Source organism: Asterias rubens, chromosome 2 (assembly GCF_902459465.1).
Source record: "Asterias rubens chromosome 2, eAstRub1.3, whole genome shotgun sequence".
In the NCBI taxonomy this organism is placed as follows: Eukaryota; Metazoa; Echinodermata; class Asteroidea; order Forcipulatida; family Asteriidae; genus Asterias; species Asterias rubens.
In genome coordinates, this window is record NC_047063.1 from 3,125,789 (window position 1) to 3,153,656 (window position 27,868).

Sequence of the window (27,868 nt, forward strand, 5' to 3'; positions counted from 1 at the left end):
ACCATGGGGGAACCATGGGAGCCACATATGAACCATGGAGGAAGCATGGAGAAAACACGGAGAAACCAATGCCTTAATGGAGGAACAATATGGAGGGACAATGGGTTCCTCCATTGGGGCATAATTCCATGCACTCCACACATCCGTACAGCAATGTGAACATTTCTCAGTGTTGTTCAAAACAATTGAAAAACATTTTTGGCTCATTGTGAATCCTGTTCATAATTTATCTTTAAATACAAATAATATCCAAATACGTGCCAATTTAATTATAAAGCCTTTGCATATAATTATAACAAAATAATAAGATCGACTGCGCAAAATGGGTTCATTATGCATCCATGCGCGCGGCGCTATACGATCTTTGATGCGCAGTATGCTGGCAGTTTGTCGACCACGTGTCCAGGAGCATGGAACTTTTGTTTACAGTCCACATTGTATGCGTTTGAGGGATCGATAATAATAACGAGGTCATGGTGATGAGGTTGACAGAACCGCCATTGATTCACACGGGCTTCTCTGGTTCGTCTTCACGGATAAAGAGACCGTACCTGCCAGCCAACCAACTCCTCGAAAACTACCGCCGAGTGCCGGTAAGAATTCTCGGTAGTCCAATGATTGTTTAGACCTGGTTTGGCTCGTCTTTTGATTGTCTAATTTGGTTAGGGGTCTGTGGGGAACAATGTTGCTTTTATTTGGGGGATTTGTCGTTTGGTGTTGGGAAATGTTTGGTAGTGTTCAATGCGTTTTGTATTGTTGCTGTTCGTTGTGTGTGTTGCACGCTATCGTTTTGTTTGGGTTGGCGAGCTAAATAAAACGACGTGCAATGCCGATTTTTTGAGGCCCTTGTATTTTTACACACAGCTGAATGAGTCGTAATTTGCTGCACTGTTTCGTTTGATTAGGAGACATGTAAAAATAGTAAAGACAACCGACAAGATTTCCATATCCTGCCCAGTGCGGCAGTGTCACCACTTACTTTCCCACTAATTTTTACCCCAAAAGAGGAATGACTCATTTGTTTGAAATTAGAATTTAGAATGAAATTGAGATACATTACTATTTTATTTTATTTATCAAAAAGTGAAGATGAATTTCGAAATAAAAACAAAAACATTTTCTCCTTTCAAGTTTCATTTGTAAAATATTGTGCTTTGTTTTTTTGTTGTTGCTTATTAGAGGGGGGGGGGGGTGTTTCATTGTCTAATGTTATTTGTAGACTGCTAGCTAGAGTGAATAGTAATGTTGGAAAATTTTACGTATGGCGCCACCACTTTTTCATTTCGATATCTGAAATAATATAGTATCAAATTTACGTCAATGAGATATCCCTTTTTGAAAAAATGAGTGAAAAAATTGTGGCGCCGTCTGGAAGGTTATATGTAATGTATTTTCATCATTGTCCTGACTGGACTTCTTACAACAATTTTGCCTGGTTCTTCATTTTCCAAAAGGCACCAAGTCATTTTTTCCTTGGTTTAAAACAAAGGGCATCTCTTACATCATGTACATGTACATTCTGAGCTCTTTAGGAAAATTGTAAATTTCTACTTGAAAGGGGCACAAGGCCATGACCAAAGTGGTGTTTAAAGGAACATTACAGAATTGGTTTTGCTAGCATAATAAAAGTTAATTTTAATTTTGGTTTTTACCCATACACCGATGTGTGTTAGCACTGTATACTCGTTACTTTCCCGAGTCCTGTGAAAAAATATCACAGGCATGTTACTTGGGTGGGATTCGAACCCACGAACCTTGCAATTCTAGAGCAGTGTCTTACCAACTAGACTACCGAGGTTGCCCGGCAGCTAGAGGCAGTGCAGGCATTGTAAGCACTTTATGTAATCCACCATATACATGTACATAAACTGACAAACCTTTAGAAGTTTGAGATCGATCGGCCATCTAGGTCACGAGGGAATAGTACAAAATCGATGCCAAAACAAAAATGAATAAAAACACTCACTGAGCGATAAACTCAAAACGCGTAATTATATTATTTATTTCTCATCAAATATGAAATTTCAGACAGAAATATTTCAAGGGATGCCTTCTACTATCCTCATTATTAGACTGTGTAAGTTTTATTTAGATCTGTGATCTTCACGATTTTTATTTCTTGCCATGTGGGTAATGTTCCTTTTTAAGTCATACTTATATTATAAACTTTCACGATTAATCCTATTGTTACAGATGGTGCTTTTTTGCTTGGTGATAAGTATAGACATTAACACTACAGTAGTCCGCAGTACCCTCTTGACGTAATGGACAGTACAGAGGCTACCACAGATAGCCCACAGGTGTTGACCATGGCAGGCGACTATGGAAATCTCTCAACAGCACTCTATACTACAGATGGTTGGTTGTACCCTAATCATTTTGTTAATGTATTTCCTCACCGTCCGCGACTTGAATCTAACACTGGACCAGAGGCTAGTGATTTTAGTGTCGGGCCAGTAAACTATTGACTGGTTGAGTCCGCTGGTCTTGTGTTTTTCAACTGAATGATAATTGTGTAATATTTTTGTGACAAAATAGTTGCCTATGAGTATGATAAATATCTGTCAATTCTGTTAAAGACAGTGGACACTATTGGTAATTGTTTAAGACCAGTCTTTTCACTTCGTGTATCTCAACATGTACATAAAATAACCAACCTGTGAAAAATTGAGCTCAATCGATCTTCAAAGTTGCGAGATAATAATGAAAGCAAAAGTTGTGTGCTATTAGATGCTTGATTTCGAGATCTCAAATTCTAAACTTGAGGTCTCAAAATCAAATTCGTGGAAAATTACTTCTTTCTCGAAAACTACGCCACTTCAGAGGGAGCCGTTGCTCACAATGTTTTATACCATCAACCTCTCCCCATTACTCGTTACCAAGAAAGGTTTAATGCTAATAATTATTTGAGTAATTACCAATAGTGTCCACTGCCTTTAAGTATCAGACAACAATTTTTCTGGTCTCTGGTCTCTGTACAATAAATTTGAGTTTCCTAGCAATAGTTAACTAACAATAGTTATTTCTAGTTTGAATTTAGAAATGAAGGTTCTGAAATAGAATATGCAAAATATAAAATGTGTTGAGATTTGCTCATGATTTGTCATTTTAATATTATGTGCTCTTTGTGAAGAAGATGGTGGTGGTGATTTAAACTATTTCTGATGTTCTTGGTTTTAATTTGAGTTTCCTTCTTGCCTCTGTCTCAGGAGATGACTCGTTAACAGGGGGAGCAGAAGAGGAGATTGTAGGAGACGAGAAGAGCACCTCGCCGCTCAGGGAGCAAGACCGGTTTCTACCCATCGCTAACGTCAGCCGAATTATGAAGAATGCCATCCCAAAGTCTGGCAAGGTACATGTTCAGAAGGTGAAGACGTTGTTGATGATGTTTGATTCCAAAATCCTTATTCACCATGTCCATTAGATTGATACTAACCAGTTTTAAGCACTGTACCTCTCAAGCTGTGCGTTTTCGTAGTCGACCGATTTATTAGGCTCGGCCCACGGCGCACATGTGAGCAAGAACACATGAGCCTCTCCAATGCCATTCTGAACAACTCTGTCGCGCGCTCCAACCGTACGCGCACTTATGGCAGACTTTATAGTCATGGATGCAATACACAATAGACCAATCCAGTAGGCTCCGCCCAAGACGCATGTGTGAGCAAGAACACGTCAGCCTCTCCAATGCCTTTCTGCACAACTCTGCCGCACGCGCCAAGATACGCGCACGCATGTCGGACCTTATTTGTCAGACCTTCGTTGCGTTGTGATTGGTCAATACGCAATGGGGCAGAGCTGAGTGGATCGGTCTCTTTGGCGGAGCTTAATGGATCGGTCTATTGGTTGACTAAACCAGGCATAGAATTACCTAGAGAGCATGGCATCTTTTGCCCCACGTCTCAGCCCTGGTGCTACACACACAAATAGCTCCTTCAGAAATCGCCCATAGACTTAAAGATTTCCCAATGGAAGTGCCCTACTCAAAATGAAAATGTCCTTGCCCTCTCAAAGATGAAATTAAAAGCCTGCTACTCTTAACAAAGCAGCAACTCCCATGTACGACGGTCATCATACCAATTAACTGAAAGGAAAGCAACATGTTTACGCTATTAACTAACAACCATGGTGTTTTTTCAATTGACTAAAAGTACATCTCTGTGTAGTAAAATGTTTAACATCTTGCAATGTGTTGAGTATTGAAGCATACTTAATACCATAAGACAAAATTAATGAGCTATTCTCTTAGTGCTTTTCAACAGTTTAAAAACAATGCCGTAGAAAACTGGAAAACACTTCACAAAAGTTACGTGTGATTGGCCATTTCCTCTTTTTTTTGCAATAAGAAAGTTGCCTTTTATGACATTGTGTTTGTTGTTCTTGACACTCCAGATATCTAAAGAGGCCAAGGAGTGTGTGCAGGAGTGCGTGTCAGAGTTCATCAGTTTCATCACAAGCGAGTATCCTTTTGTCAAATCAATCTCAGTCCTGATATGTCACAGAGGCAATGAAGGCGATTTCCTCCGTGCCCCCTGCCTGGTCGTTGTCTTGGTGCCCTTGTAATGCTCGAGTAGAAATTCCTCATAAGGTGACTTTTACGAGGGAGGAAATGCCTAGGTGCCCTGGCCCTTTCAAAAGAAAAGAAAACAGGCCAACCTGTCCTGCTTTTTAACCACATCCTGGACGGAAGGTAGGAAATTAGGATTACTACTATTGCTTTAGTGGGTCGAGGGGACTTCTTGTTATTCACTTCAATACCGTGGAGTGAGTTCTTAATTGTTCTCAACGTTTTGACTAGTCTTGGTTCAAGACTCTCCTGGATTTGTCACAAGAGAGCGCGCTATCACCCCCAACGCACTATCAACCACGAACCGCTATCACCCGAGAACCGCTATCACAGGAGAGTCTTGGCACATTCGTTAAAACTCCCCCCAAATCGGGGGGAAACATAATGCGCGTGCGTAGGTTTCCCGCAGAGCCCGCCCCTTCATTTGGGGGAGATTTAACGAATGTGCCAAGACTCTCCTGTGATAGCGGTTCTCGGTATGTTTCGACCAGCTTGATCTAGTCATTGCTAGTATTCCAAGTTTATTATAGCAGAACATTTGATTTAGTTTTTAAAGTTCAAATGTACTTTGATGTTAAAAATGTTAAAGGCAGTGGACACTATTCGCAATTACTCAAAATAATTATTAGCATAAAACCTCACTTGGTAATGAGCAATTGGGAGAGGTTGATAGTAAAAAACATTGTGATAAAGGCTCCCTCTGAAATGACGTAGTTTTTGAGAAAGAAGTAATTTGCCACAAATTTGATTTTGAGACCTCAAGTGTAGAATTTGAAATCTCGAAATCAAGCATCTAAAAGCACACAACTTCGTGTGACAAGGGTGTTTTTTCTTTCATTATTATCTCGCAAATTCGATGACCAATTGAGCTCAAATTTTCACAGGTTTGTTATTTTATTTGAGATACACCAATTCAGAAGACTGGTCTTCGACAATTACCAGGAGTGTCCACTGTCTTTAAGGTTTTTTTCCAACTGTAAGTACATTCAAAAATTGTAATAGAATGTTCCTTAATTGGACACCACAGAGCGAGCGACCGATGTCATCAGGAAAAAAGAAAAACCATTAATGGTGAAGATATCCTGTTTGCAATGTCCACACTGGGTTTCGATAACTACGCCGAACCACTGAAAATATATCTACAGAAATACAGGGATGTAAGTAAATTTCCTTTTATTTTTTTAATTTTCTAACAAACAGTTCATTTTGAAGGAAGGCACTTGATCGTAACATGTGTTCGTTCCCTGCCTCTTTTGTCTGTGAGAAATAGATATATGAGGGACTTGCACTTAAGTTTTTTGCGAAGCAGCCTACCAGGCCTGTAAAATTTAGGTTTTACTTGCCCCAAGGAAGTTTTTTCTAGCTCAGATTTTCAGCATGTATTGCGCCTTGAAATCCCATTATTGTTTTTATTCTAAATACTATAGTATTAAAGTACAGAGTACAACCAGTTATTAGTGGTCAAATGAAATTTATTTAACTCAAAGACCAGCTAGCTGAGCGATAAACTCCAACCGCGATTATTTATTTCTCACCAAATATGACATTTCAGTCATAAGTATTTCAAGGGATGTTTTCTACTATCATCATCATTAGACCGTGTAAGTTTGATGTAAATCTGTCATCTTCAGGATTTTGTTTCTTACCAATTCTGTAACGTTCATTTAAATACTATTGCTTGATTTTGTTTCCCCCTACAGTCAATGAAGGGAGAGAAGTCTTTGTCAGGCATCTCATCAACGTCGTTAAGATCAGACGGAATGGACGACCTCCAAGATCAATTCGGTATGTACTCTTCACGAAAAAACTTGCTTAGCACAAAAAAATATTTGCTTAGCAAAAATAGTTTACCAGCCAGAACATTGTACAGTTACCGTTGCTGTGATGGTACTGTGTGGTATCCCAGTCATTTCTTGCTTGGCAAACAAATTTGCTAAGCAGCAACCTCTGTTTTGTTAACTCGAGCCCTGGGCCCAATTTCATGGCCCCACTTACCGCAGTATTCTGCACTTGCGTGTACAGCCTGGTAAAGCACATGATATTGCATGCCCATAGCCTCAGAATTCCTTTGAAGCTGGGACCTGAACACCAGTACCAGGGGGATGCTGAAAATATTGATCACAAATACATGTTTTAATTTGTTGGTTTATATGTATTTAAGAAAACTGAAACGCCACACATAACATCTTCCGAAATAAAGTTGTGTTGTTGCTTGAATTCTTGGTGTGGGATGGTTCAAAGCATGTAAATCTTATTTTCAACATACTTTTATTGATGTGGCTTTGAATGGTTTATTGTCTAATCTTAACCAGTGATATTGTTTCAATTCCTTCCTTCTGGACGATAATTTTGACTCCCCCCTTGCAAAACTGTTTACACTGTATATGTATAATTTGTTTTTTAGGTTTTTAATAATGTACATTCAATTTATGTTTTTACTCTGACGTCACTCGAAAACTATAACATGATTCGCGCGCATACTGCTGGGCAAAACCTTTGTGTTTTGGCAGCCAGCTAGAAAGTGTATGCAATCTTACCATGACTACGCGTCTTTTTGCCCGGCGAAACATACAGTGTTTTGTCAACAGAGGGCGGTTTGAATGTAAACATAGGTCACATCGTCTATATGTATTTACTTGTATATACTGCTGTGGTTTCATTCATGTTTACATATATAAAGTATATGTATGTATACAGTGTTTTGTCAACAGAGGGCGGTTTGGATGTAAACATAGGTCACATCGTCTATTATGTATTTACTTGTATATATTGCTGTGGTTTCATCCATGTTTACATATATCTGCTTTTCTCATTTTGTCAAACATGTATTTTCAAATAATTGTATATTGTCTATTCCTAGCCATTACTGTTGATGTTTTTATATGCAGCTGGCCAACTGGTGTAATTGCCTGTTGAGGGTGATTTAAGTTGTTTGAATTTGAATTCAAATTCGAATGCAATAATGGTATTTTGGAAAAATAACTACTTTACTAAGTTTACTGAGTTTGTAATCCTTCAGGTTTGCCATGGTCCTGTCTTTTTCTTGGCATGTGTACCATAGTCTGCCAATTTCGCTTTTTTATATTTTGTTATATCTCTTGCCTTTTGTATATTTTGTACTGTAGTTGTAATCATTTGACCTGTGAAATTTATGAATGAACAATGAACTGAAATGTGTGTTGTTTTTTGTTGTTTGGTTGGTTTCCATAGTATTTTTTACTTAGGCCTACTAATAAAGCTTAACCTGCTGTCTACTTATATAAAAAGCAATGGCTATAAAGACTACATTTATTCAAATTAGAATGATTGAACTGGACAGCTTCTCCCACCAGACAAATGGATACTTAACAATATTAATTTGATTCTTCTGTAAATAATCTCTGAACCATTTTGCTTACTGTTGGACTATACTTTTGACTATTTCTGAAGGTATTGCCAGTAACCTGATGTCGGGGGACCAGACTGTAGCACCGTCATATCCAGCAACGTATCCCACACAGGTAAGCTTCTGGTTTGAGACGAGTATTTCACTGATGGCGTTTGCTTCCAGTACCTAACCCCCTTAAAGACCCTGTACACTATTGGTAATTACTCAAAATAATTTTTAGCATAAAAACTGACTTGGTAAAAGGCAATGGAGATCTGTTGCTAGTATACAAATTGTGAGAAACGGCTCCCTCTGAAGTAGCGTAGTTTTTGAGAAAGAGGTAGTTTCTAGCTCAAATAATAAAAGACTTCAGCTGAAGCCTTTTATTATGCATCTGAAAGCTAACAAAATTGTGCAACAAGAGTGTTTTTCTTAAATTATTTTCTTGCAACTTCGATGAGCCCACATTTTAACACAGGTTTGTAATGTCATGTATATGTTGGGATACATCGATGTGAAAATAGGCAAAGTATACATTTGTTTTTTGGAACTGTTTGCTTGATCTACATAACCACACTACTTCAAAGTGAAATGCTTCTAAAAATACTATATTATACTATTGAGAAACAATTCATGCAGAAATGTTTAGTAAAATTTGGTTTCAGGGTGTTTTTTCTTTTATTATTATCAATTGAGCTCATATTTGCACAGGTTTGTTATTTTATGCATATGTTGAGATACACACAGTAAAAAGACTGGTCTTTGACAATTACCAATGGTGTCCAGTGTCTTTAAATATTCTTTAGGGTGGAATGTTACAATTGTGGATTGTGTCATAGTTTTAATATCTGACTATTGACATTTTGATTGTGTTTCAGCTTTCATTCAGTTGAGAGAGAACAGCGTGAGAGTGAGCTGTCGTTTGTACATAGCACTTTTACTACTCACCACAACTCCACCTGAAACTGCACCTTAGCAGAGACTGGCAGCAGTAGACCTACATATTACTGTTAGTCCATGTTCCCTGTATGATCAAGCAATGGAAATGTTGCTACCAAAAGAAGGTGCCTGGCTTTTTTCATGTCTCAGTTTCCTTCCTCAGTACACATATAAAATCCCAGTCGTTAAATGCCAAAGAAACCGGATATAAACACTGGGTAGATGAGCTACATTGGCTCAGGAGTTGGGACAGACTTTACATTTGTTGAATATTGTGACTATGCAGGACAATTTTTGTTACAGGATTTTGAAGATGCATCCTCTGGGACAACCCCTGTGACATCCCATAAAAAAAAACACAATCTGACCCAGCACTTTCTTAATACCGACACACTTTATACATTACATTGTACATACAACTTTGTAGATGTTCACTTGTACGTGTGTTTAGTTTCTACGTCTGTGGTTGGTTTGTAATAGTTACTTTGAGTGGTCAACTGAACCTCATCTGTTTTTTTTTATCATAATAATAAACTGGGGGCCAATCTCAGCCCTGTTAGCTTCGTTTTTGAAAGGGCAAGCCAAGGCACTTTTTCCTTGGTAAAGGGCACCTTATTTAGGAAATTGTGAATTTATGGGCAAGAAGGCATTGACCAGGGCCCAATTTCATAGAGCTGCTAAGCACAAAAATTTGCTTAGCATGAAATTTCTTCCTTGATAAAAACAGGATTACCAACCAAATTTCCACCTGATTTTCAGGATAAGCTAACAACAGCTGAATACCAGTAACAAACAAAGAGGAAATTTGGTTGGTAATCTTGTTTTTATCAAGGAAGAAATTTCATGCTAAGCAAATTTGTGTGCCTCCAAGCCCTCCATTGCCTCTCTGAAGCATCAGGCTTGCAATCTCAAAGTTCCTGTGCAGCCTCTTTATTATGCATCTGAAAGCACACAAAGTAATGCAAAACCGTTTTTCCGTTCATTAGTCTCTTGCAAATTGTAGATGAGTGAAGTTGTGAGGTTTTAAAGAATATTTCTGTTTTGTTTAATGTTTTTCATATAATGATTTTGTTTATTAGTTGCTGGTTTTATAGATAACCTTTCTTTGTTTTTTTAGAGGAATAGTTCTGCATAAAGTGCATATAATTTATTTACCCATGTCCTACTTGGTGATTTCTTAATACAAAATCGCAGGTATTTTAAATTTTGAAGATTAAAATTTTGACTAGTGAGGTAATCTATAAATGTCTGAATTTTGTCCGAGCAAGTCATTTCTACAAACGTTTATTAATGGTTGTTTAGCATGACCGATTATATTCGACCACATAAGGGAAGTTGTTTTTGTTCTGCATAATGAGTGTAGGGACATTAAACAAAGGCTTTACAAAAATCATTAATATCCGGTTATTTTTTATAAATTGTTTGTTTTCATGTAGAACATGGTGTTTAAAAACAATTAAAATTTTTGACACATTAAGAAACTAGATACTTGAGCCCCCTCCCACCTCTCCCCCTTCCCCAAAACAAAAAACCCAACGAACAAACTCACTTTTTATTTGCCCCCTCAACTGGTGGCATATTACCACGGTTGACAGGGTACTGTAACTACATTTGTGCACCTCCATGCTAATATGAGACCCGCGGTACCCATTGTAACTTTACTTTGTCTGTACATCGCGGAAAGTTCTATTATATAATTGACAATAATATTTTGTTTTATCTACTGAACCGTATATACATTGGCTGTTCAAACCAGAAGATGGAGTTTAATATTAGTTTTGAACAAAACTAATTTCTCCTGAACTACTCATTGGATTTTTGCATCTGTACAAATATCACCAACAATTTCTTTTACAAAGAAACTTAACAAAGATAGTGACCCATTTCACCCCGACTTTTTGTGAAACATATTTATTTGTGAAGATCTTAACTTCAATGGGTTTTATTACAATCTATGCAACCTCTTTAAAACTTAACAAACGCTTCACGGAGTATGACTCCTTTGACCTTGACTACCTGTTCAAAGCTGAAGTGTAATAAGCCTTTTTGAAAAATTCATTTTAAAACTCTCAATATTTGTGTACAACCTATACATTATATGTAGGTGACTTTTAAAAATTGAACTTGATGTCATTCAAATTTAGCACTGTCTTCCGGTTCAAACAGGAAGGTAAACATTTTATGAGAAACTTTTCAAAGGCCATAATTTCAAGTTGAAGGGTAAAATGTCATCACCATGCCATTCGATTACCATTTCATTACACCACTCATGAACACCTTGATTTTGTAAATTAACAAAACTTAGTTTCTAGTGTTGTTTTGGGGTGGTTTTTAGTTTTACAAAGAACTGTCATATTTTTTCATTAGTTTTTTCCTCTCCATTTCACCGAAATAGTTATAAAACACAACAGCGGGAACTAGAATCGCTAAACCGACAACCCTGAAAGCTACTGATAAGTTGAAGTCCGGGGCCCAGTGGAACTTTCCATGTTCCTCTCCGGGTAGAGGAGCCACACTGAACAGGGTGAAGAACAGACTCCCGAGGGGCGTGACTAGGGCCTGAACAATGACCAGCCAAATAGCGCCCTCAGCGTACTTGACCAGAAGAAAGACCATGAGGTTGGCTAGGCAGTAGGCGAAGATGAAGACGATGTACGCTGGCACTGCGTTGATGCATTCAGGGTCGGCAAAGTACATGCACTTGAGCGCGTACAACATGTTCCTTCCGAACTCCTGTATAGAATTTGCCTGGTGAGAGAACAAGTTATTACAATCCTTTAGCAAAATGCGAATGTGGAGATTTGTGGTAGCACTATAAACCCCGAAGTATGTTGTCTGTTAAAAACTCGAAAATATTTAGTTAAATGCGAATGTGGAGATTTGTGGTAGCACTATAAACCCCGAAGTATGTTGTCTGTTAAAAACTCGAAAATATTTAGTAATTACAGATACTATTTATTTTCCAAATCGTCTATTAATTTGCATCTGAAGTGTTACATTGGTGATAGCTGTACGCTCATGCAGAATATCTACAAGCATTGATAAAAAAAAAACAGGAGGAAAAAGTTTTTCGAAGAGTTTTAACCCACTTATTAAAGACATTGGACACTATTGGTAATTGTCAAAGACCAGTCTTCTCACTTGGTGTATCTCAACATATATATAAAATAACAAACCTGTGAAAATTTGAGCTCAATTGGTCGTCGAAGTAAGAGATAATAAGAAGTTGGAGATAATAATGAAAGAAAAGACACGAATTTGTGTGCTTTCAAATGCTTGATTTCGAGACCTCAAATTCTAAACTTGAGGTCTCGAAATCAATTACGTGGGAAATTACTTCTTTCTTAAAAGCTACTTGACTTCAGGAGGAGCCGTTTCTCACAATGTTTTATACTATCAACCTCTCCCTATTACTCGTTACGAAGTTGGGTTTTATGCTAAAAAATACCAATAGTGTCCACTGCCTTTAAATACTTACAGCGCCAAACTTTGGAATAAAGTCTGTCCAAAAGGCCAGAATAATGAACATAGTATTGTAAAGCTGTACCCAAGCCAGAAACACAAGAGACTCGGTCTGTATTGGGGAAAGGTTGACACACAACAATACAACGGTTTGTTAAAAGTGGAGGGAAAATACACTGGGAATAAATATGGATTCAAGATTTATTGCAACGAATAAAGGGGTGACATTCTGTGTAAAGTTCCCGATCACGGGCGCTTGATGTTGATATCGTTGGTTTATGAGGGACATAAGATTTGTGAATGGTTTTCTTCTGAGATATCGAATGTTTTTAAATCTTTTAAGAATATCAGTGAAGTAACGGAGATGACTTTCGGCAACTTAAAAATAAAAATACTACTTCTCAAATCCTTCCCGCCGTGATATCTCCATAAAGGATTGTTCTAAAAAAAGATATATATATAAAAAAAAATCAGTATACAAAGGAAATTAATTTTAGGGCGATGTTTCTAAAGAGAACATACAAGCCTAATTTTGTAGGCCTTGTTGACATTGTTTAAATACTAATGGAAAAACCTAAAATACTTTTTTTTTTTTTTTTAACCTCTACTTATTCGAAGAGGTTATTTATTACGTCATCTTTGGGATAAACTCCAATCATTGCCTTTAGCGCTTTACCTGTCCCTTTTTGAGTTCCCTCTCGATCAGTACATTGAGGATGCCCAGCGGGAGGAAGCCCAGTAAGAAGATGACCGGCCAAAGGGCAGCCATGATGCCCGTAACTGCCCCAGGCTGCGGTGTGTTACTCTGACCAATATTGAATATCTCCGGTTCTAAAGCTATGAAGAGACCGATCAAGACAATGCCGGTACAGACCAGCCGGGCCCTGCCCACTCCTGCAAAAGTTCAATGGTTTTGATACCCAGTTATGGAATAAACTTTTCACCAATTAATAGAAACAGTTAGATAATAATTTGACAGAATCTCCTGTCACACCGGCACCCGGCTCAAAAGTTTCCCATTGAGGATTAAATCAACATTTCAAACCCCCAAATTGAACCTTTATCACGGTGCGGCCATCTTGAGTTTCTCCCATTGATATTAATGGTACCAAATCGAGGCTGGATGAACAAAAAAGTCGGGTTCCTAATTGCAAAATGATTCTTAGCATTCATTATTGTCGATCGATACGAGTAACATGACCAAGATGGAGGTAGCATGAGAAAGGTCTACTATTCAAGTCACCTTTCCGTAAGATGATGTACCGAAATACCACCGTAAATGGGATGCTTGACGTGGAGAGGAGAGCCTGCAGTGCCCCGGACGTTCTACTTGGGTCGCTGGCATACACCACAAGAATCCCGTTGGCTGCGTTCAAAAAACCCACAAGAGCCATGAGTTTATGCGAGACTGATGACGTAGTGAGGGCAAGAGGATTGATGTACTTGTTGATGTACACGAGTCCGAAGAAGAAGGGTTGGAACCAGACTGCTGTGTAGAGGATGACCGGGTAGGCATCGTTGTATTTGTCCACCGTGTTGTTCAAGAGTGGCAGGGAGATCACCATGGACAAGTTGAAGAGGATAGTTAAGATGGTGAGGATGACGTTCAGCTTGGTGGCTTTTATCTTGGGAAAAGAAAGAAATAATTTAGTACGATGTGTGTGTTCCCTCCCCACAACACGCCAACTTATTGACGAGTGTGACCTGTGACATCACATGTTTACAAAAGAGCCTCCAAGCCTGGACTTCCTGCAGGCACGATTTGTACACAGCCTAATGGAAGAAAACATAGAATCTTATGTTTCATGAATTTATCAAAATATTGCTTGTCTAGTCTCCTTAATTATTAAATGAATTAGAGAAATTACCACCATTCTCTCTTGATGACACGGGCATAATGATATTAAAAATGGAGATACCGCGATGAAGTTGTTGTCTCCATCCAATATATAGGAGCTGGGCCGTCGGCAACCTGAAGAAAAACATCGTGAAACGAATTGAACCAACTTACTGTAAATGAGCGACCTCCTCTGATATTAAAGTGATGCTCTGTCTTTGGGGTGATGGGAAGGTTCTCTTCCCGATCCCCGTCGTCATTGAGTGACTGAGACTTCTCCACAGTGTCACCGGCTGATGGAAGAAGTTGTCTTTTCTCTGCCTCTGCCATAATGGTGCCGGATAATTATACGATGAAGGACCACCTGGGGATGGAAATTGGTTTTGTTTTCATACTTGAGCATTTCTTTCATTCTTAAAACCGTTCCCGCTGAGTTTTGCTCCAGCGTTCCCTCCTGATTTGAGCCAGATACCACGCTTAAGAATATCATAATATCGAGGTCTTATAAGTTATAGCGCACGTATCTACCCAAGGTACTCAAGGCGCTGATACAAACTTTCAGAAAGATGCAGAGATGAATTCTGAGACCCAATTATGTAGCACCTTAAAAGGGTTTACAAGGTGCTACGGCGCACAGCAGCCACAGCCAGGAACACCGGGGCGAACCCCTTCTCTTTTCGATAAGTGCACTGGGTTCTTTTACATGCGTTTAGAACACATGGGACTATTGGGTCACTTCTGCCCATCCTTAGGACGGAGCAATGGTTAAGTATCTTGTTTAAGGACACAGTTGTCACGGCTGGGATTTGAACCCACACTCTGCTGATCAGAAACACCAGAGTGGGAAGACTGGTCTTTGACAATAACCAAAGGTGTCCAGTGTCCACGAGCAAGGATAAGTCACTAGCTTTTCCGGTTGTGTTTTTATTGTCGGTGAAATTGTTTTCCATCAGCTGGGGGATTTTGTTCAAAATATTACATCCAAGCATCATGCAAAAGTGTAGATTTCAAGTGACCGCGATTTGTATGAACTGAAATTGTTTGTATCAGCTGAGGGATTTTGTTCAAGATTTTATATCCAAGCATCATCGAAAAGTATTTATTTCAAACGACCACGATTTATACAAGAACTGTTAATAACATAAACAGAAAGGGCATGTCACAGTCGTATACACGACAAACGAAATTCATATGTCTCCACCTACACTCTAAAATGAGAGGGAATTAAATTTTAAAAGTTAATAAAATGGCGTCTAGTTTAATATTAGGGACCAATCTATTTGTTTGGTTGATTAAAAAAATATGGAATTACAGTTCAAATCTAAAAGATTCATTTTTAAAATAAAAAAATGCTTTGGTCCCTAAATACAATCCTTTGGATGAACTTCTAATGCCTCTCATTTAGAGTGAATGTTTGTGGTTACAATTATTGTACGCCTATACATGAAAGGTTCTGCAGAATGGAACCGCTTTGTAAATATAATTATATGATTTTGGTGCTTGTTTTGTGCTGGCCACAAGGCCCGCGGGCAATTGCGTTGAATAATAATAAGCACAATGCATTAGTTTGTTTCCGCGTGTTAAAGTGTCCTTTTAATCATTTTTAGAGCGTAGAATGCTCCAAATTGTCACTCTTTATTGGACAGCTAGCGCGGATGTGAGATATAAATAAACGAATAGAAGAAATGTAGGCCTATATAATATAAACAAACAGAGAGTTGTTTTTAAATTTTATAACGGCCCCTAATTTATATATATATATATTTTTTTGGACGCAGTCGGAACATTGGCCGAAATAAAGACGCCAGCGCAATCAATCTCAAGGGTCGGCAAAAGATTTAGTTTTCATATCAAAGTTATCGTGTGCACTATTTTGCTTTAAATGTAACAAAGTTAGAAACACCCAAACGAAACACAGGATGTAGTGATATGATGTCATAACACGGAAACAGCTCCCTGGTGACTGATGGGTTCTCCTCAGCTTACTATTAATAGCAACAACTTATGTTTAATTTTAGTGCATACGAATTGAAATTCATTCGGGCCAAGGCACTGGTTGCGTGTTTGGTAATAATTTTGTCCAAAAACAGTATTCTCAGTTGAGGCCTCAGGCCTCAAGTCTTGTGTTATTTAATTGAGAATAATTGTATCTCATTCTCAAAAACTGACTTTACTTGGGAGCAATTTTCACGCGTCAACAGCTCTCCGTTGCTTGTCACCAAGTAAGTTTGATGCCAAAAAAAGTGGAGATGCACGTCTTTTACATTACCAAAGGTGTCGTATGTCCACAGTGCTATTAAAGGTAACAAAGTAAGACAGAACAAACGAAACACAGGATGTGAAAACGATACCACACGGAAACGGCCCTGAACTGACATTCAATAATAGCTCCCATTTTGTTTAAAAGTGACCGCACACGAGTTGTAATTAATTGCCCATAAACAAAAAAGAAAACACAAACGAGCAACAAAATCATGCGAGTCTTAAAGACACTGGACACTTTTGGTAATTGTCAAAAATCAGTATTCTCACTTGATGTTTCTCAACATATGCATAAAATGACAAACTTGTGAAAGTTTGAGCTCAATTGGTTGTCGAAGTTGCGAGTTAATAAAGAAAGAAAAAACACCCTTGTCACACGAAGTTATGTGCTTTCTGACGCTTGATTTCGGGACTTCAAAATCTAATTCTGAGGTCTCGAAATCAAGTTCGTGGAAAATTACTTCTTTCTCGAAAACTATGGCACTTCAGAGGGAGCCGGTTCTCACAATGTTAAAACCATCAACCTCTCCCCGTTACTCGTAACCAAGTAAGGTTTTATGCTAATAATTATTTTGAGTAACCAATAGTGTCCGGTGCCTTTCAAGTTAGTGTTATCAATAGAAATTCAACTTGTTATTATGGTCAAAGTGACTCTTGAATGTTGCATGCGTTACCCCTAATTAATATGAAACTGCCAGAATGTAGTTTTGTCCGTTGAACTAGAACTGAGAAGTTTCATGTTGTATTTTAATCACTGGTCTCTGACCATAGGACCAACAGAAAAAGAGTTGTGATTTTGTTCTTAAATTATTACGAAATGAGTCCACTTACCTAAAACCTGCTTCGTCTATGCATGAAGTCAAGAGAATAATTTAATGTCTATTGGCGTTTTTGTGAGAACGAAATGCCGGCGTATCAATCACATGCAAGTCCTCCTCATACAAAATATCATTATGACTTCCACACCAGGAAACGTTGCATATTCACTGTGTTTTTCTCTGCAATCGTTACTGGGATTTTGTAATCACGTGTGAGTTGCAAAAACTCGTGACTCCCCCCCCCCCCCCCCCCTGCACACCCACTTTGATGCATTTATTTACACCACGCTCTGTTGTGCATAACTTTGCGATTGTGAACCATTTACATTTCGGTATACATGTAAATAGAATGTCCATCTCCGTAGGGTAATTTTATGGACCTTGACTATCATATCAATACACTGTCAATATACTGTGTGCACAATGCGTCAACTTTGTGTATTTACTGACCTCGATCTATTCGGGTCGATGGTAATCTGAAATTCAAAAGCCAATAAAAATGCCTATTGAGGGAGGCCGTGTAAAAATCAAAGAGAAAAAAACATTTACTAAAAGCGAACTTTTGGGGATTCGAACCTGTGCACCTGTGCGCACTACCCAATTTCGAGGGTTCTATTTCGTCGGGTGACGCAAATGTTGGGCGTTAGTACACTTGTAACGCCCACAATTTACGTGTGTGTCACGAGGGTATAGTAATCACCAATCATTATATTTGAAAAGAATCATGTGACAGCTCTGCAAACAGCGAATTGGCTAGCATATTTTTCGGAGTCCGGACCCGAAAAAGGGTCGGGCTCGGTCACCAACACCCTCGTCAGTGCCAGAACCCATGAGCCGACTTGCTCCTAAGGCGACCCGTTCTCGGAGTTTAGCAGGCGCCACCAACAGCCTGTACCGTATCTCTTGATGTTTGCCTCTATATTAGTAGGAGCTCACCGTATGTGACATAGGTCTACATACATGGTACATAGATGTTCCTTCCTCTCAGTGCAGTTCTCAGACCACGCTCTGGTTGACGGATGATCTATGACTGCTGATAAAAATAAGTATAAGTTTGGTAGGTCACCCGCCCGCCCCCTTTTTGGAACTATAGCCGTCTCCCCTATGTGCAGGCTCAATTGGTACACAGCTCAAGAGCAGAAACATAATAATCTCATCGGCAGCAACTCACTTGTTTGTTTTAGTGCTGATGAAAATTAAGTCGCCCCCAGCAAGCGAAACGACAACCCACACCTAATAAACCGGTAAACGAAGTGTGTGCCTATGCCGACCAAAAAACAAAGAAAACGAAGGAAAAAAACAATAACTGAAGCTCTGCCCCCATCCACAAGCCATCATACGCAAGAAGTTGTTTGGTTTAATGAAGAAAGGTAAGTTGTCTACTGAATATAAGGCATGTGCATCAGGAACCACAAGTAGGGGTTTTAAAAGAAAGAGTTTTGCTCAGTTAAATAAGAAAAACGCTCGAAAAACTGGCACGTGGACAAGAAAACCAATTGTTTATTCACCCAATTGCTAGGTGGAAGTTTGTGCAAAGTGTGGATTATTTACAAACTTCTCGACTCAGCAGAGACAAACTTTTTTTAACGATTAACAACCCGTAAAGCCCCTACAGTCAATTTCAGAAAACGCCCCCCCCCCCCGCCCACCCCACGTAAACTGTGCGCCCTCTTGCGCTATGGACAGACCAATGCGCAGTCTCGACTCATGCGTGATAATTTGCAAGTGACGTGGACGTGTGAATAGGGTGAAAGTAGTGTGTGGTTTACGCACCCAAAACCATCGTTTTTAGAGTGGCTGACACATACAACATAGAGGTGGAAGAGATTCTTAGCAAGTTTCTGCAATGCATATGCTAAGACGGGACAAGAAAGACGAAGAAGATGGTAATATTTTTAGTTAACCCGGTCGGTGACAATAACAACATAAGCTGCCCATTTTCCGGACAGTATACATAATCAGTGCAGTCTTTCTAATAAAAGCCGACATTGCCGACAACAAGTCCAGACATAGTCAACTAAATTTCCTTTCTTTTTTTATCCCGGAGTGTGTACCATTCTTTCATATTTTTCTATTGTATAATGTTTTCTTTTTCTGAAGACGCCTTGATCGTTCGGATTTCCGGAGAAGTGCGCATTATAAATCCATTTTATTCTTATTATTTACCACCGCTGTGTGTCTTAAATGGAATTACTCAAAAAGTAAACTGCGTAGTTTGTGTACACTTTATTTCTCAGCCGCGCATGTTTTTGGTGGGCATGCTTTATTTTCAAAAAAATTATAATTTCTAAAGATTGTGCCCAACACTGAGGTACTACTTACTAGATTGTCATCCAGTTCTTGACCCTGCATCCACCACCTCTCATTTCAGTAATTTTGAATGAAAACGCACAGTTTTTGCTCAGCTCTATGTTTAAAAAAAAAAAAAAATGCAATGCTCCGCCTCTGGTGTGGAGGAAGGGGAAAAACGTGACAATACTATTCATTTCAATGTTGGTGTAAATTTTATGTAATAAAAGAAGAATACTATTTTTGAGTGTGGATGAATAACTTCAGGCTATTTTAAAAACTTTCCAGCTAGAGCACCCACACTTTCCCATGCTCATTTTGCAAACTAGTTTGATATTTAAATGCAATTCTTGAAGCATCGTCACAAATAAAATGATTTTTTTCTTTACCTTTGTGTTTTCTTGAAGGAGGATCAGCCAACCCATTCCAGAACATGGAGAAGAGTGCCGTCCTACAGGAGGTCTGTACAAAGCATACACATAAATCACCGTTCTTATTCAATTTGTCTCGCTCTTTATCGAAATTGAGGTTGATTTCCTCTGGGTCCACGAGATTCATGTTTTTGTGCTTTATTTGTATATAATGTGTATGTTTGTAATGCAATTTTTACTCCATTTGTTTATTTTTTTTACTTTTGTGTACTTTAAATCAAGTTGCTATTTCTGCTCATGTTCTTATTCTGAATTATGCGTATTTGACTGTACAGTGCTTTGAAACAGTGTTAAGGTGCTTTGTAAATCCAATTAAGTTAAGTTTAAGTTAAAGGTTATGAGAATTAACTACTTTGATTGGTGTTATTAAATAGCTAGATATTAATAAACAACAAATCCGATTTTTTAATATTTTTTTAGCCCTCCCTTGTATTTTTTATTGAATTAAATTGAATTAATATGTAGCGCTTCGGGAACGCCCACTAAAAATAGACCGTAGCTCATGAATAAGTGACGTCATCGCCGTGACGTCACTTGGGGAACGAAGAGCACCACCGGTCCACACTCGACCTTCGCGTTGTGCACCCACGCTGACTCGACTCTCTATATACAGCAATCGCGCAATCAACGACGTACAGAAAAATTATCAACAAAATGGATTCCGACAGCGAAGTTTCCAGCGATTTATTTTCTGAATCATTGGGATCATCATCGGGCGATGATATCACTGAAGAGGAAGTAGGAGAAGTCGGGGGAGTCCGTGCTATGCAGCCGTACATGTACGAGCCAGAACGTGGCTCCGATAGCGACAGTGATAATGATGTTCCCCCAGCAGTGCGGGACGACGACGACGACGTTGAAAACAGACTGGGAAACTCCCAATGGTGTGTAAATTGTATTTTGTTTTAACGCTAAATTTTGTTGTTATACTTTTGCTACGAATTATACTGATTTTATAAGATAAGAAGGATTCAAAACACATATAACTAGAACAAAACCTGGCAGCTGTTACACAATCATATCGCAACTGGTTAGGGGCATAGCAACCCACTTGGACTGACAACAACACGGTACGGTGGCATCTCGTTCATGTCGCCTTCATAATTTATACAAAGCTAATATTTACTCGTGGGGATTTTCATGGAAATTGGCAAACTTTAGGAAGACGGTTTGTTTCTTTATTTATTATATATTTTCTTTTCCTGGGGGTGGGACGTGTCTCTTTATAAAGTTTATATTTTGGAAAGCTGACCAAGACCTATTTTTGTGTTGTATTATAAACTTCTCCCCTGGTTTCCTTCTTCACTTCATATATTATAATGTTATTTCTTTCCAAACCGTCAATATTTTGGCATACCAGACCTTTTGGTCAATTCAAATGGCGAAACAGTACATTTTGACTGTTGTTCATAAGACAAAATCTCTAATAATCTCGGTAGCATTTATTTTTGCACAAACCAAAAAGCACTTGATGGAATAGACCAAGATAAACCTATTAAATTAATAATAATTTATTTCAATCAATATCAACAGGTGCCTGTGTGGATGCTGTGTGGCAATGCCAACAGTCAAGGAGAGCATTTGCTGCAAGGAGGTCGAAAGGGTTGTTGCCAAGATGGATGAATTTGTCTTGGATGTCGATTGTATAACCGAGCACCCAGGTTTTTCGGCAGTATGCCTTAATTTATGGGTTTTGGAAACCGCATTGTGGGAATACAATCAGGCCTATAATCCACCGGAGCAGGAGGTAACTCAAAATCAGTAAGTTTGACAATTGTTGTGTGGTTACCTCCATGATTAATTGAATACTAGTGATCGGTTGCATTTCCATCTGTAAGAGTTAACTAATATTTATTTTAAATCATGGTTTAATTTTCAAATCATTGCTCAGTCCTCCGTTTCGCAATGTACATGTACATGTCGACAACGCTCAGTTCACTTGTCAAGTTTTTATGAAGAGGTAGTTTTTATGAAACTGTTCACTGCAAAGTTTTATCAAAGCTAACTCATCAAATATGATTTACCAAAAACTTAACTCAATTTTCTGCATATTTCCTTTGCTTTTACACAGAAAAAATCGTCATGCTGCCTACAGACAGTTGGTACGCTGGATATGGCACTTCTTGGGGAAGGAAGTGAGAGTGCCATTGCCGTCCTGTGCGGTGAACAGGATCCGGCAAGCCTTTCCATCAGACGTTTACAAAGGTTTTAAAGAAATTGAGTAGTTTAATTTTAACAAACCAAAGGCAAACATGTCACTACACTGTACATATGTAGATTGAAACAAAATAAGAAACTTAATAACTTAAAATGGATACTCATTCATGTGATTCATCTGGAATTACCATGTAGGCCTTTTATTTCAATTCCTGGAGAATTTTCCTGAACATTATATTTCAGAGGCAACAATTTTTATAGATATAAATATAATAAGAAACTTAAGAACTTAATGTAAAACAGTTCATGTGATTTATCTGAAATCACCATGTAGGCCTTTAACATCAATTCACGTGAGATGAGTACAACTGACAAACAGACAGATCCTCGCTACGTGTTATCTTATAAGTTTGGGGACTTTGGGGTCAGATGTGATCATTGTCCAAGTCCAAACCTAATAAATTTCTTTACTACTAAAATTAAATACCACCAGTTTGTCCAACTTGTATTTTATTTATGGCACTGTCATTCATGTCTAAACTAGGGTTCACATAACTTCCCGTCAGTAAAGAAGTCTCCCCCCTAACAAAATTCTTCAAATTTGAGCCTCAATGAAGAAATAATATTGAGCACCAAATGAAAGACAAGTACACGAATAGTATAAATGATTCTTGTGTCTTTTGTTAAAGTTATGTTATCACAAAATGGTGCAACACAACGCAGTGTTTCTAATCTAGGGAAGGTTAAACCTGGTTCTGTGCCGAGAAATTAACTCGTCCTTGGGGGGAAACTTGTACACACTGCATAGTGTCGGAGGTGGTTTCTTCATGAGTTCTCGTGAGGAGGTTTTCACTCTACGTACTACTTCCGCCATCAACTCGTCTACATAGCCTGCACATAAATCGAACAAGAATAGTTTTGATTTATTACAAATGTTTAATTTTTTACAGTGAAACAACTCGTTCTCAGTGTTCCTCATAGCCAAAATATTCCTGAGTCAAACAAGAGTCTTTTTCTTACCATATTTACAGGGTTCTTTCACTGCCTTCACAGTCGCACTCCCTTTCTTGTACTTGGGTTTGTTGAGTTGGTATCTTAGATTCCCTGCCCTTGTTTTTGCCTGTGCGCTGTCACTAATCTCATTATAATGAAGAGCAGTCATCTGTAACCTTTCAAAAACAAATACAATTTTAAAAGGTTAGAAATAATAATATTATGTTTACCAACAATAGGCATTATTCAAGGAGTGACAAGTTTCATTGAAAATAGGTGAAAACAGAGAGTGAAAAAGGTTAAAATGACATGTATAAAAACGGGCCAGATCGACATTCACATACTGTTTTGCAACCAACAATGCAACAATACATGAAGACATTTGGGGCTGTTTTAATCTTGTTTTGCCCTACACATGAACTGTTTGTCGCCAAACTAACCTGCAGGTCATCCCATGATATGTGTACGCATTCATCTTGGGTGCAAAGTAGTTTAGAACGCTGTGGAAGGATTCCAGCGATGATGTCTGCCTTGTTGTTGACATCATCTTGATATCGTTAAGAAGCATCGTCTTGGTTAGGATACTCGTCAACTTTTCGGTCGCTAGTGTACCTTCAGTTAAAACAACAAGATTATGTTATATCATTACAAATATTTGTACTGTTCTCTGCTGCAGAAGAATGCTTCTGGTCCTCATTTATATTAAAATAGCGAATAAAGAGAAGTGTACTTACTTGGCTTCATATATTTTTTTTTGCGATCGCCATCCAGAATATCGTGCTCACAGTTTGGATACAATTCTGAATGGCCATGGTGAACTCCTTGAATGTGGTTTACTATCGAGAGCCATTTGGCAGCACGCAGTGCCGACTGGTCATCTGTGGTGCTGGATGCGCACCAGTAAATGTGGTGGTTTAAACTCTTGGACCATTCAGTCACCGCCCCACAGTTCTTCACCTTTGAAAGTTTATCCACTTTTTTCTTCAATCCTGTGAGAACAGATTAAAAAAATAAATGTGGTATTTAAAGAGGGCCACAGTGAACTTGAAAAGTTTTCCAAAAGTATCTGATATGCCAAAATCCATGAGCATAATCATCTCTCGTTTGGCACCATAAAATCTGTCTAATACAATCAATGAACTGTTCAAGCGTACCTTTGGCGATGTGCCACACGTCAAACATGTGGCTGATGTCAGTTTTCTCCCGCACATATTTCGCAAGCTGCCTGTGCCTGTCTGATACCAGCTTACTAACAACTAGCCCACTGGTGTTGAGCTTCTCTAGAGTTCGTTTGAAGCCTTCTAGCTCCATATGGTAGCTCCCTTTCACTTCGTTGCTCTGAATAAAAAGTAAGAACAATAACATGAATAAAAATAAGCGGCAGTTAAAAACTTTACTTTGCTAACCTGCACACAAACCTACATGAAGTAATTGTTTATTTACCTGTACCAGTTGGATATCAAGAATCTTGTTCCGTTCGAGATCAAGGGCTGTGTATGATCCATACTTAGCGCTGTGTCCAGGGCTGTCCGCCCTACCATCCCCTCCAATAACCAGAGGGTCACCCTCTGCTGCAATTTCCATAATCAGTCTCGTCTGCTTACTGACAAATACTGCATTCACAGCCGGAAGTAGGAACTGCTTCTGATGCTTAAAGAAGTTTCGTGGCGTCATGGTAGCAACACCCATATGTCGGAGCACACGAAAAGTCTGTGCTACTGTTCCACCTGCAAACAGGATGGATGCTGAGAGAAGGATGTTCCCAGCCGGTGTATTGTTTAACCAGGGCTGGCTATCCCAGATGGTTGTGTCGTCACACATCTCACATGACTGCCGAACCCTTAACATCCCTCCTTTCCTAGAGCTCTTCATGGTCACCAAACAACAACCACAGGAAATGCATCTGTTGAACAACTTCATCAGTTGGGATTCAAACACGATGAACTTTCTCTCCTTGTGGATATTACTGGAGCTGTGGAATGAAACGAAGACATGACAATCACTTTAAATGGCACTTGATTTTTATGAATTGCTGTCTGTTTTTATGTTGGTGTAAAAATAAATAAAGAAAGGAAATAAAAAATAGAATAAAATTCTCATTAATTTTGTGTTACAAAAAGCAAGTTGTACAAATTTGTTTCCCAGTTAATTTGCATTTAAAAATCTTAAAAGGAAGAAAAATCATGTAGTGATCCGTACCCTTCATTATTGTGAGTGGAACTTGAACCATCCGAGTCTGACGATGGACCATCATAATAGGGCTGGTATTCTGGATCTCTCCCATCATCATCATTGCTGCTGTCTGAACTGGACTCCTGAGTTGGGACATCATCAAGAAGTTTACAGATGACTCCACATGAGACAGTTCTTGGCTGAGCCTGGATCCCCATACAATGCATGTGAGCAGATGCTTGCACCACTAAAAAGAAATGCATTGAAACTTGTTGAGCCAAAACATTGATACATTGGTCAGTAAATTTTCAGTCATACAAATAATTGGATCCAACGTATTATCAAGCCTCACTAATCATGATTGTTAATATGGATTTCCTTAATGACAAATTCTCTTAGAAAACAGCACCTCAAACACGGTAAATTTTGTGAGCTGTGCTATCTTACTCCGTAGTTTTGGGGAAACATGTTTAACGGTGCCACAAGCTTATCGGGAGACTTGCATGCAAATTAAACTGAAAAAAATAAAATAAAAAATAAGTGAATAAAAATAGTTACATTTTACTCTTGTAGGGAGACGGGTTTGAGTTGCAACGTGTGTGGTGCATGGTGTTGTCTGGCATTGTACGGATACACTGTGTGAAGCTGAAGCCACCTAAAACAAAAGGATTGGAAATCAAGAAATTACATTCAATGAATATGTAGGAAGATGTATGTAGTTGTTGGTAAAAAAAAGGAACATGATATAAAAAATAAAAAAGTGTGCAACTGTTCAACCCCAAAAATCATTTGCAATATTTTTCAAACAGATTATTATTAATTCAAGTTTTTGATTCATCGTGTTTAAAAATATTCTCATTCCATAAATTGTTTAATGCAGAATGCCAACAATTGTCCCACTTACCGAGTAATTTTCGTTATTTGATTGCTTCCCCTTTCATTCTATTGTTTCAATTTAGCCTTAGCTACAATCATGTATTATTGTAATAAACAAGGTTCTATCAACAACAAACATCCACGGAATAAGTAAATGTGCAAGTCTTGGCAGCTGTATGATAGATGAGATATGTAGTCTAGTCAAATGTACAGAGTATAGCATTCTTTCAGCAGGTATACTTACATGATCAATTTCTCCATAACTTTGATCTGAATCCATGTCCTGATCTGTGGAAGTGGATGAGGTGCATGCTGACGTGGACTCTGCAACGGGACTGAGCAACTCTTTCAGGAGCTGAAATTAAATAATGATTTTATGATTACTGGGCTGCAAAGTCAGTGTGAAGTTATGTAGCCAACAGCCAGCAAAAAGATGTGCTGAAAGCTACTTCAACCTTCTAGATGTATTTTATTTGTACTATTTAATTAACGGTTTTTTTTTTGTTTTTTTGAAAATTTCTTGCATCCTATAAATTTACCACCAATCAATTAAAAAAAAATAACAGTTTCATCAAATCAATTAGTTTTCAATCATTAGTTTCAAGGTCTGGTTGGCATTTCCAACAAACTAAGCGAATTGTGTGCGACTAAATCTCACGTAAAACCCTGAGCAAGTGACAAAAGTTATACTAAAAATACCACACACAAAAAAAACCGACCACTGTCGCGCGGTACCTGCACGTTGGAGCGCGAAACACTGTGCATTATAATATAATAGTATGGTGGTACTGTCTACGTTTCACACACAAATTTACCTTAACTTTCTCCCGTTTCTGGATCCCTTTCCGATGCTTCTTTTTGGCTGGAGACTTCTCGGTTGCTCTGAATATGGTGGGGATGGCCTCTGGCTTCAAAAAGCGTTTCCTTTTTAGACCAAATTCTTGGTGGAGTCCACCCTCGAAGCATTCTGGCGTGAAGTGTGAGCAACATAGTGTGCTATGCTCAGTAGGCCCCTGCCACTTCGCACGAGTGAGACGAACTTTTTTGGCCCAGATTCGTCTTATTTTGGGATCAAGTGGAAATTTGTGCAGACTCACTCCAGCAGAAGTGGTGTTGCTGCACCCAGCAGCAACACATCTTTTGGTCATGCCAAAAGAAAGGCTAAAAATCGAGTTGAAATTACGACAATCGTGGTATGATAACTGAAACTGTGAGAGACGACGATGGCGCGACGCGGCATGCATGCATGCATGCATGTAAAAACACACACCAGCGGATGGATAAATATAACTTTGTATTTATATCGTGTGTTTTTTTGTGTTTCTTATAACTTTACTAAAATAATCTGTATATATATATATATTCATTGTTACAGTCATTATTATTTTCCGAGGAAAGTACAAAAAAAATATGGGTACAATCACAATTAATAGACCGCATCATGAACAAGCATATCACTGCCGTCTTTCCTGTGTTGGGCAATGGTTTGTTTACATTCAGGCAGCAGTCACTTCGTTCCCCAAGTGACGTCACAGCGATGACGTCACTTATTCATGAGCTACGGTCTATTTTTAGTGGGCGTTCCCGAAGCGCTACATTTTAATTCAATTTAATTCAATAAAAAATACAAGGGAGGGCTAAAAAAAAAAAAAAAAATCGGATTTGTTGTTTATGAATATCTAGCTATTTAATAACACC

At 38.5% G+C, this 27,868-nt stretch overlaps 5 protein-coding genes across 7 annotated transcripts in view; 3 read left to right on the forward strand and 2 right to left on the reverse strand.

Annotated features, from left to right (window-relative positions):
- Positions 1 to 489: 489 nt before the first annotated feature.
- Positions 490 to 9,508, forward strand: LOC117306914 (transcriptional activator HAP3-like). Of its 2 annotated transcripts, none has more exons than XM_033791489.1 (8): positions 490 to 593; positions 2,194 to 2,358; positions 3,210 to 3,367; positions 4,393 to 4,460; positions 5,595 to 5,724; positions 6,268 to 6,352; positions 7,997 to 8,067; positions 8,813 to 9,508. In XM_033791489.1, exons 2-8 carry the CDS (start codon positions 2,265 to 2,267, stop codon positions 8,825 to 8,827), a joined length of 621 nt encoding a protein of 206 aa, XP_033647380.1. In that variant the 5' UTR covers positions 490 to 593; positions 2,194 to 2,264; the 3' UTR covers positions 8,828 to 9,508. The 2 variants fall into 2 exon arrangements, with proteins under 2 accessions (XP_033647380.1, XP_033647381.1); XM_033791490.1 differs by having other exon boundaries at positions 3,210 to 3,352.
- Positions 9,509 to 10,583: 1,075 nt separating this feature from the next.
- Positions 10,584 to 17,446, reverse strand: LOC117307370. Its single transcript, XM_033792109.1, has 6 exons — positions 17,266 to 17,446; positions 14,347 to 14,536; positions 13,579 to 13,960; positions 13,012 to 13,229; positions 12,352 to 12,447; positions 10,584 to 11,621 (listed from the first exon to the last, which is right to left on the reverse strand). The coding sequence occupies exons 2-6, from the start codon at positions 14,500 to 14,502 to the stop codon at positions 11,211 to 11,213; spliced, it is 1,263 nt and encodes a 420-aa protein (XP_033648000.1). The 5' UTR covers positions 14,503 to 14,536; positions 17,266 to 17,446; the 3' UTR covers positions 10,584 to 11,210.
- A 1,531-nt stretch (positions 17,447 to 18,977) lies between these two features.
- Positions 18,978 to 27,868, forward strand: part of LOC117305787 (coatomer subunit gamma-2-like) — a 30,570-nt gene continuing 21,679 nt past the window's right edge. The window contains exons 1-2 of the mRNA XM_033790666.1: positions 18,978 to 19,138; positions 19,949 to 20,001. Coding sequence (XP_033646557.1) covers positions 19,099 to 19,138; positions 19,949 to 20,001 — 93 coding nt within the window. The 5' untranslated portion in view covers positions 18,978 to 19,098. The remainder of the gene's footprint in view (positions 19,139 to 19,948; positions 20,002 to 27,868) is intronic.
- Positions 20,550 to 22,276, forward strand: LOC117305813. The gene is made up of 3 exons (XM_033790690.1): positions 20,550 to 20,856; positions 21,506 to 21,733; positions 22,044 to 22,276. Exons 1-3 carry the CDS (start codon positions 20,627 to 20,629, stop codon positions 22,195 to 22,197), a joined length of 612 nt encoding a protein of 203 aa, XP_033646581.1. The 5' UTR covers positions 20,550 to 20,626; the 3' UTR covers positions 22,198 to 22,276.
- Positions 22,379 to 27,392, reverse strand: LOC117305798. 2 transcript variants are annotated; one of them, XM_033790683.1, is made up of 10 exons: positions 26,986 to 27,392; positions 26,415 to 26,525; positions 25,853 to 25,949; positions 25,322 to 25,541; positions 24,566 to 25,094; positions 24,277 to 24,460; positions 23,857 to 24,111; positions 23,563 to 23,734; positions 23,150 to 23,298; positions 22,379 to 23,020 (listed from the first exon to the last, which is right to left on the reverse strand). In XM_033790683.1, exons 1-10 carry the CDS (start codon positions 27,316 to 27,318, stop codon positions 22,863 to 22,865), a joined length of 2,208 nt encoding a protein of 735 aa, XP_033646574.1. In that variant the 5' UTR covers positions 27,319 to 27,392; the 3' UTR covers positions 22,379 to 22,862. The 2 variants fall into 2 exon arrangements, with proteins under 2 accessions (XP_033646574.1, XP_033646568.1); XM_033790677.1 differs by having other exon boundaries at positions 26,409 to 26,525.

Excerpts from the sequence above, each read along its gene's own strand:
- LOC117305813 (XM_033790690.1), top strand. The coding sequence starts at position 20,627 with ATGGATTCCGACAGCGAAGTTTCCAGCGATTTATTTTCTGAATCATTG. Across the intron at positions 20,857-21,505 it reads AGACTGGGAAACTCCCAATG|GTGCCTGTGTGGATGCTGTG; the intron begins GTGTGTAAATTG and ends CAATATCAACAG. Across the intron at positions 21,734-22,043 it reads CAGGAGGTAACTCAAAATCA|AAAAAATCGTCATGCTGCCT; the intron begins GTAAGTTTGACA and ends GCTTTTACACAG.
- LOC117305798 (XM_033790677.1), bottom strand. The coding sequence starts at position 27,318 with ATGACCAAAAGATGTGTTGCTGCTGGGTGCAGCAACACCACTTCTGCT. Across the intron at positions 25,095-25,321 it reads TCCACTCACAATAATGAAGG|CTCCAGTAATATCCACAAGG; the intron begins GTACGGATCACT and ends TTCATTCCACAG. Across the intron at positions 23,021-23,149 it reads GAAAGAACCCTGTAAATATG|GCTATGTAGACGAGTTGATG; the intron begins GTAAGAAAAAGA and ends ATTTATGTGCAG.
- LOC117307370 (XM_033792109.1), bottom strand. The coding sequence starts at position 14,502 with ATGGCAGAGGCAGAGAAAAGACAACTTCTTCCATCAGCCGGTGACACT. Across the intron at positions 13,230-13,578 it reads GTACATCATCTTACGGAAAG|GAGTGGGCAGGGCCCGGCTG; the intron begins GTGACTTGAATA and ends GAACTTTTGCAG. Across the intron at positions 11,622-12,351 it reads TTATTCCAAAGTTTGGCGCT|GCAAATTCTATACAGGAGTT; the intron begins GTAAGTATTTAA and ends TTCTCTCACCAG.
- LOC117306914 (XM_033791489.1), top strand. The coding sequence starts at position 2,265 with ATGGACAGTACAGAGGCTACCACAGATAGCCCACAGGTGTTGACCATG. Across the intron at positions 5,725-6,267 it reads ATCTACAGAAATACAGGGAT|TCAATGAAGGGAGAGAAGTC; the intron begins GTAAGTAAATTT and ends TTCCCCCTACAG. Across the intron at positions 6,353-7,996 it reads CGACCTCCAAGATCAATTCG|GTATTGCCAGTAACCTGATG; the intron begins GTATGTACTCTT and ends CTATTTCTGAAG.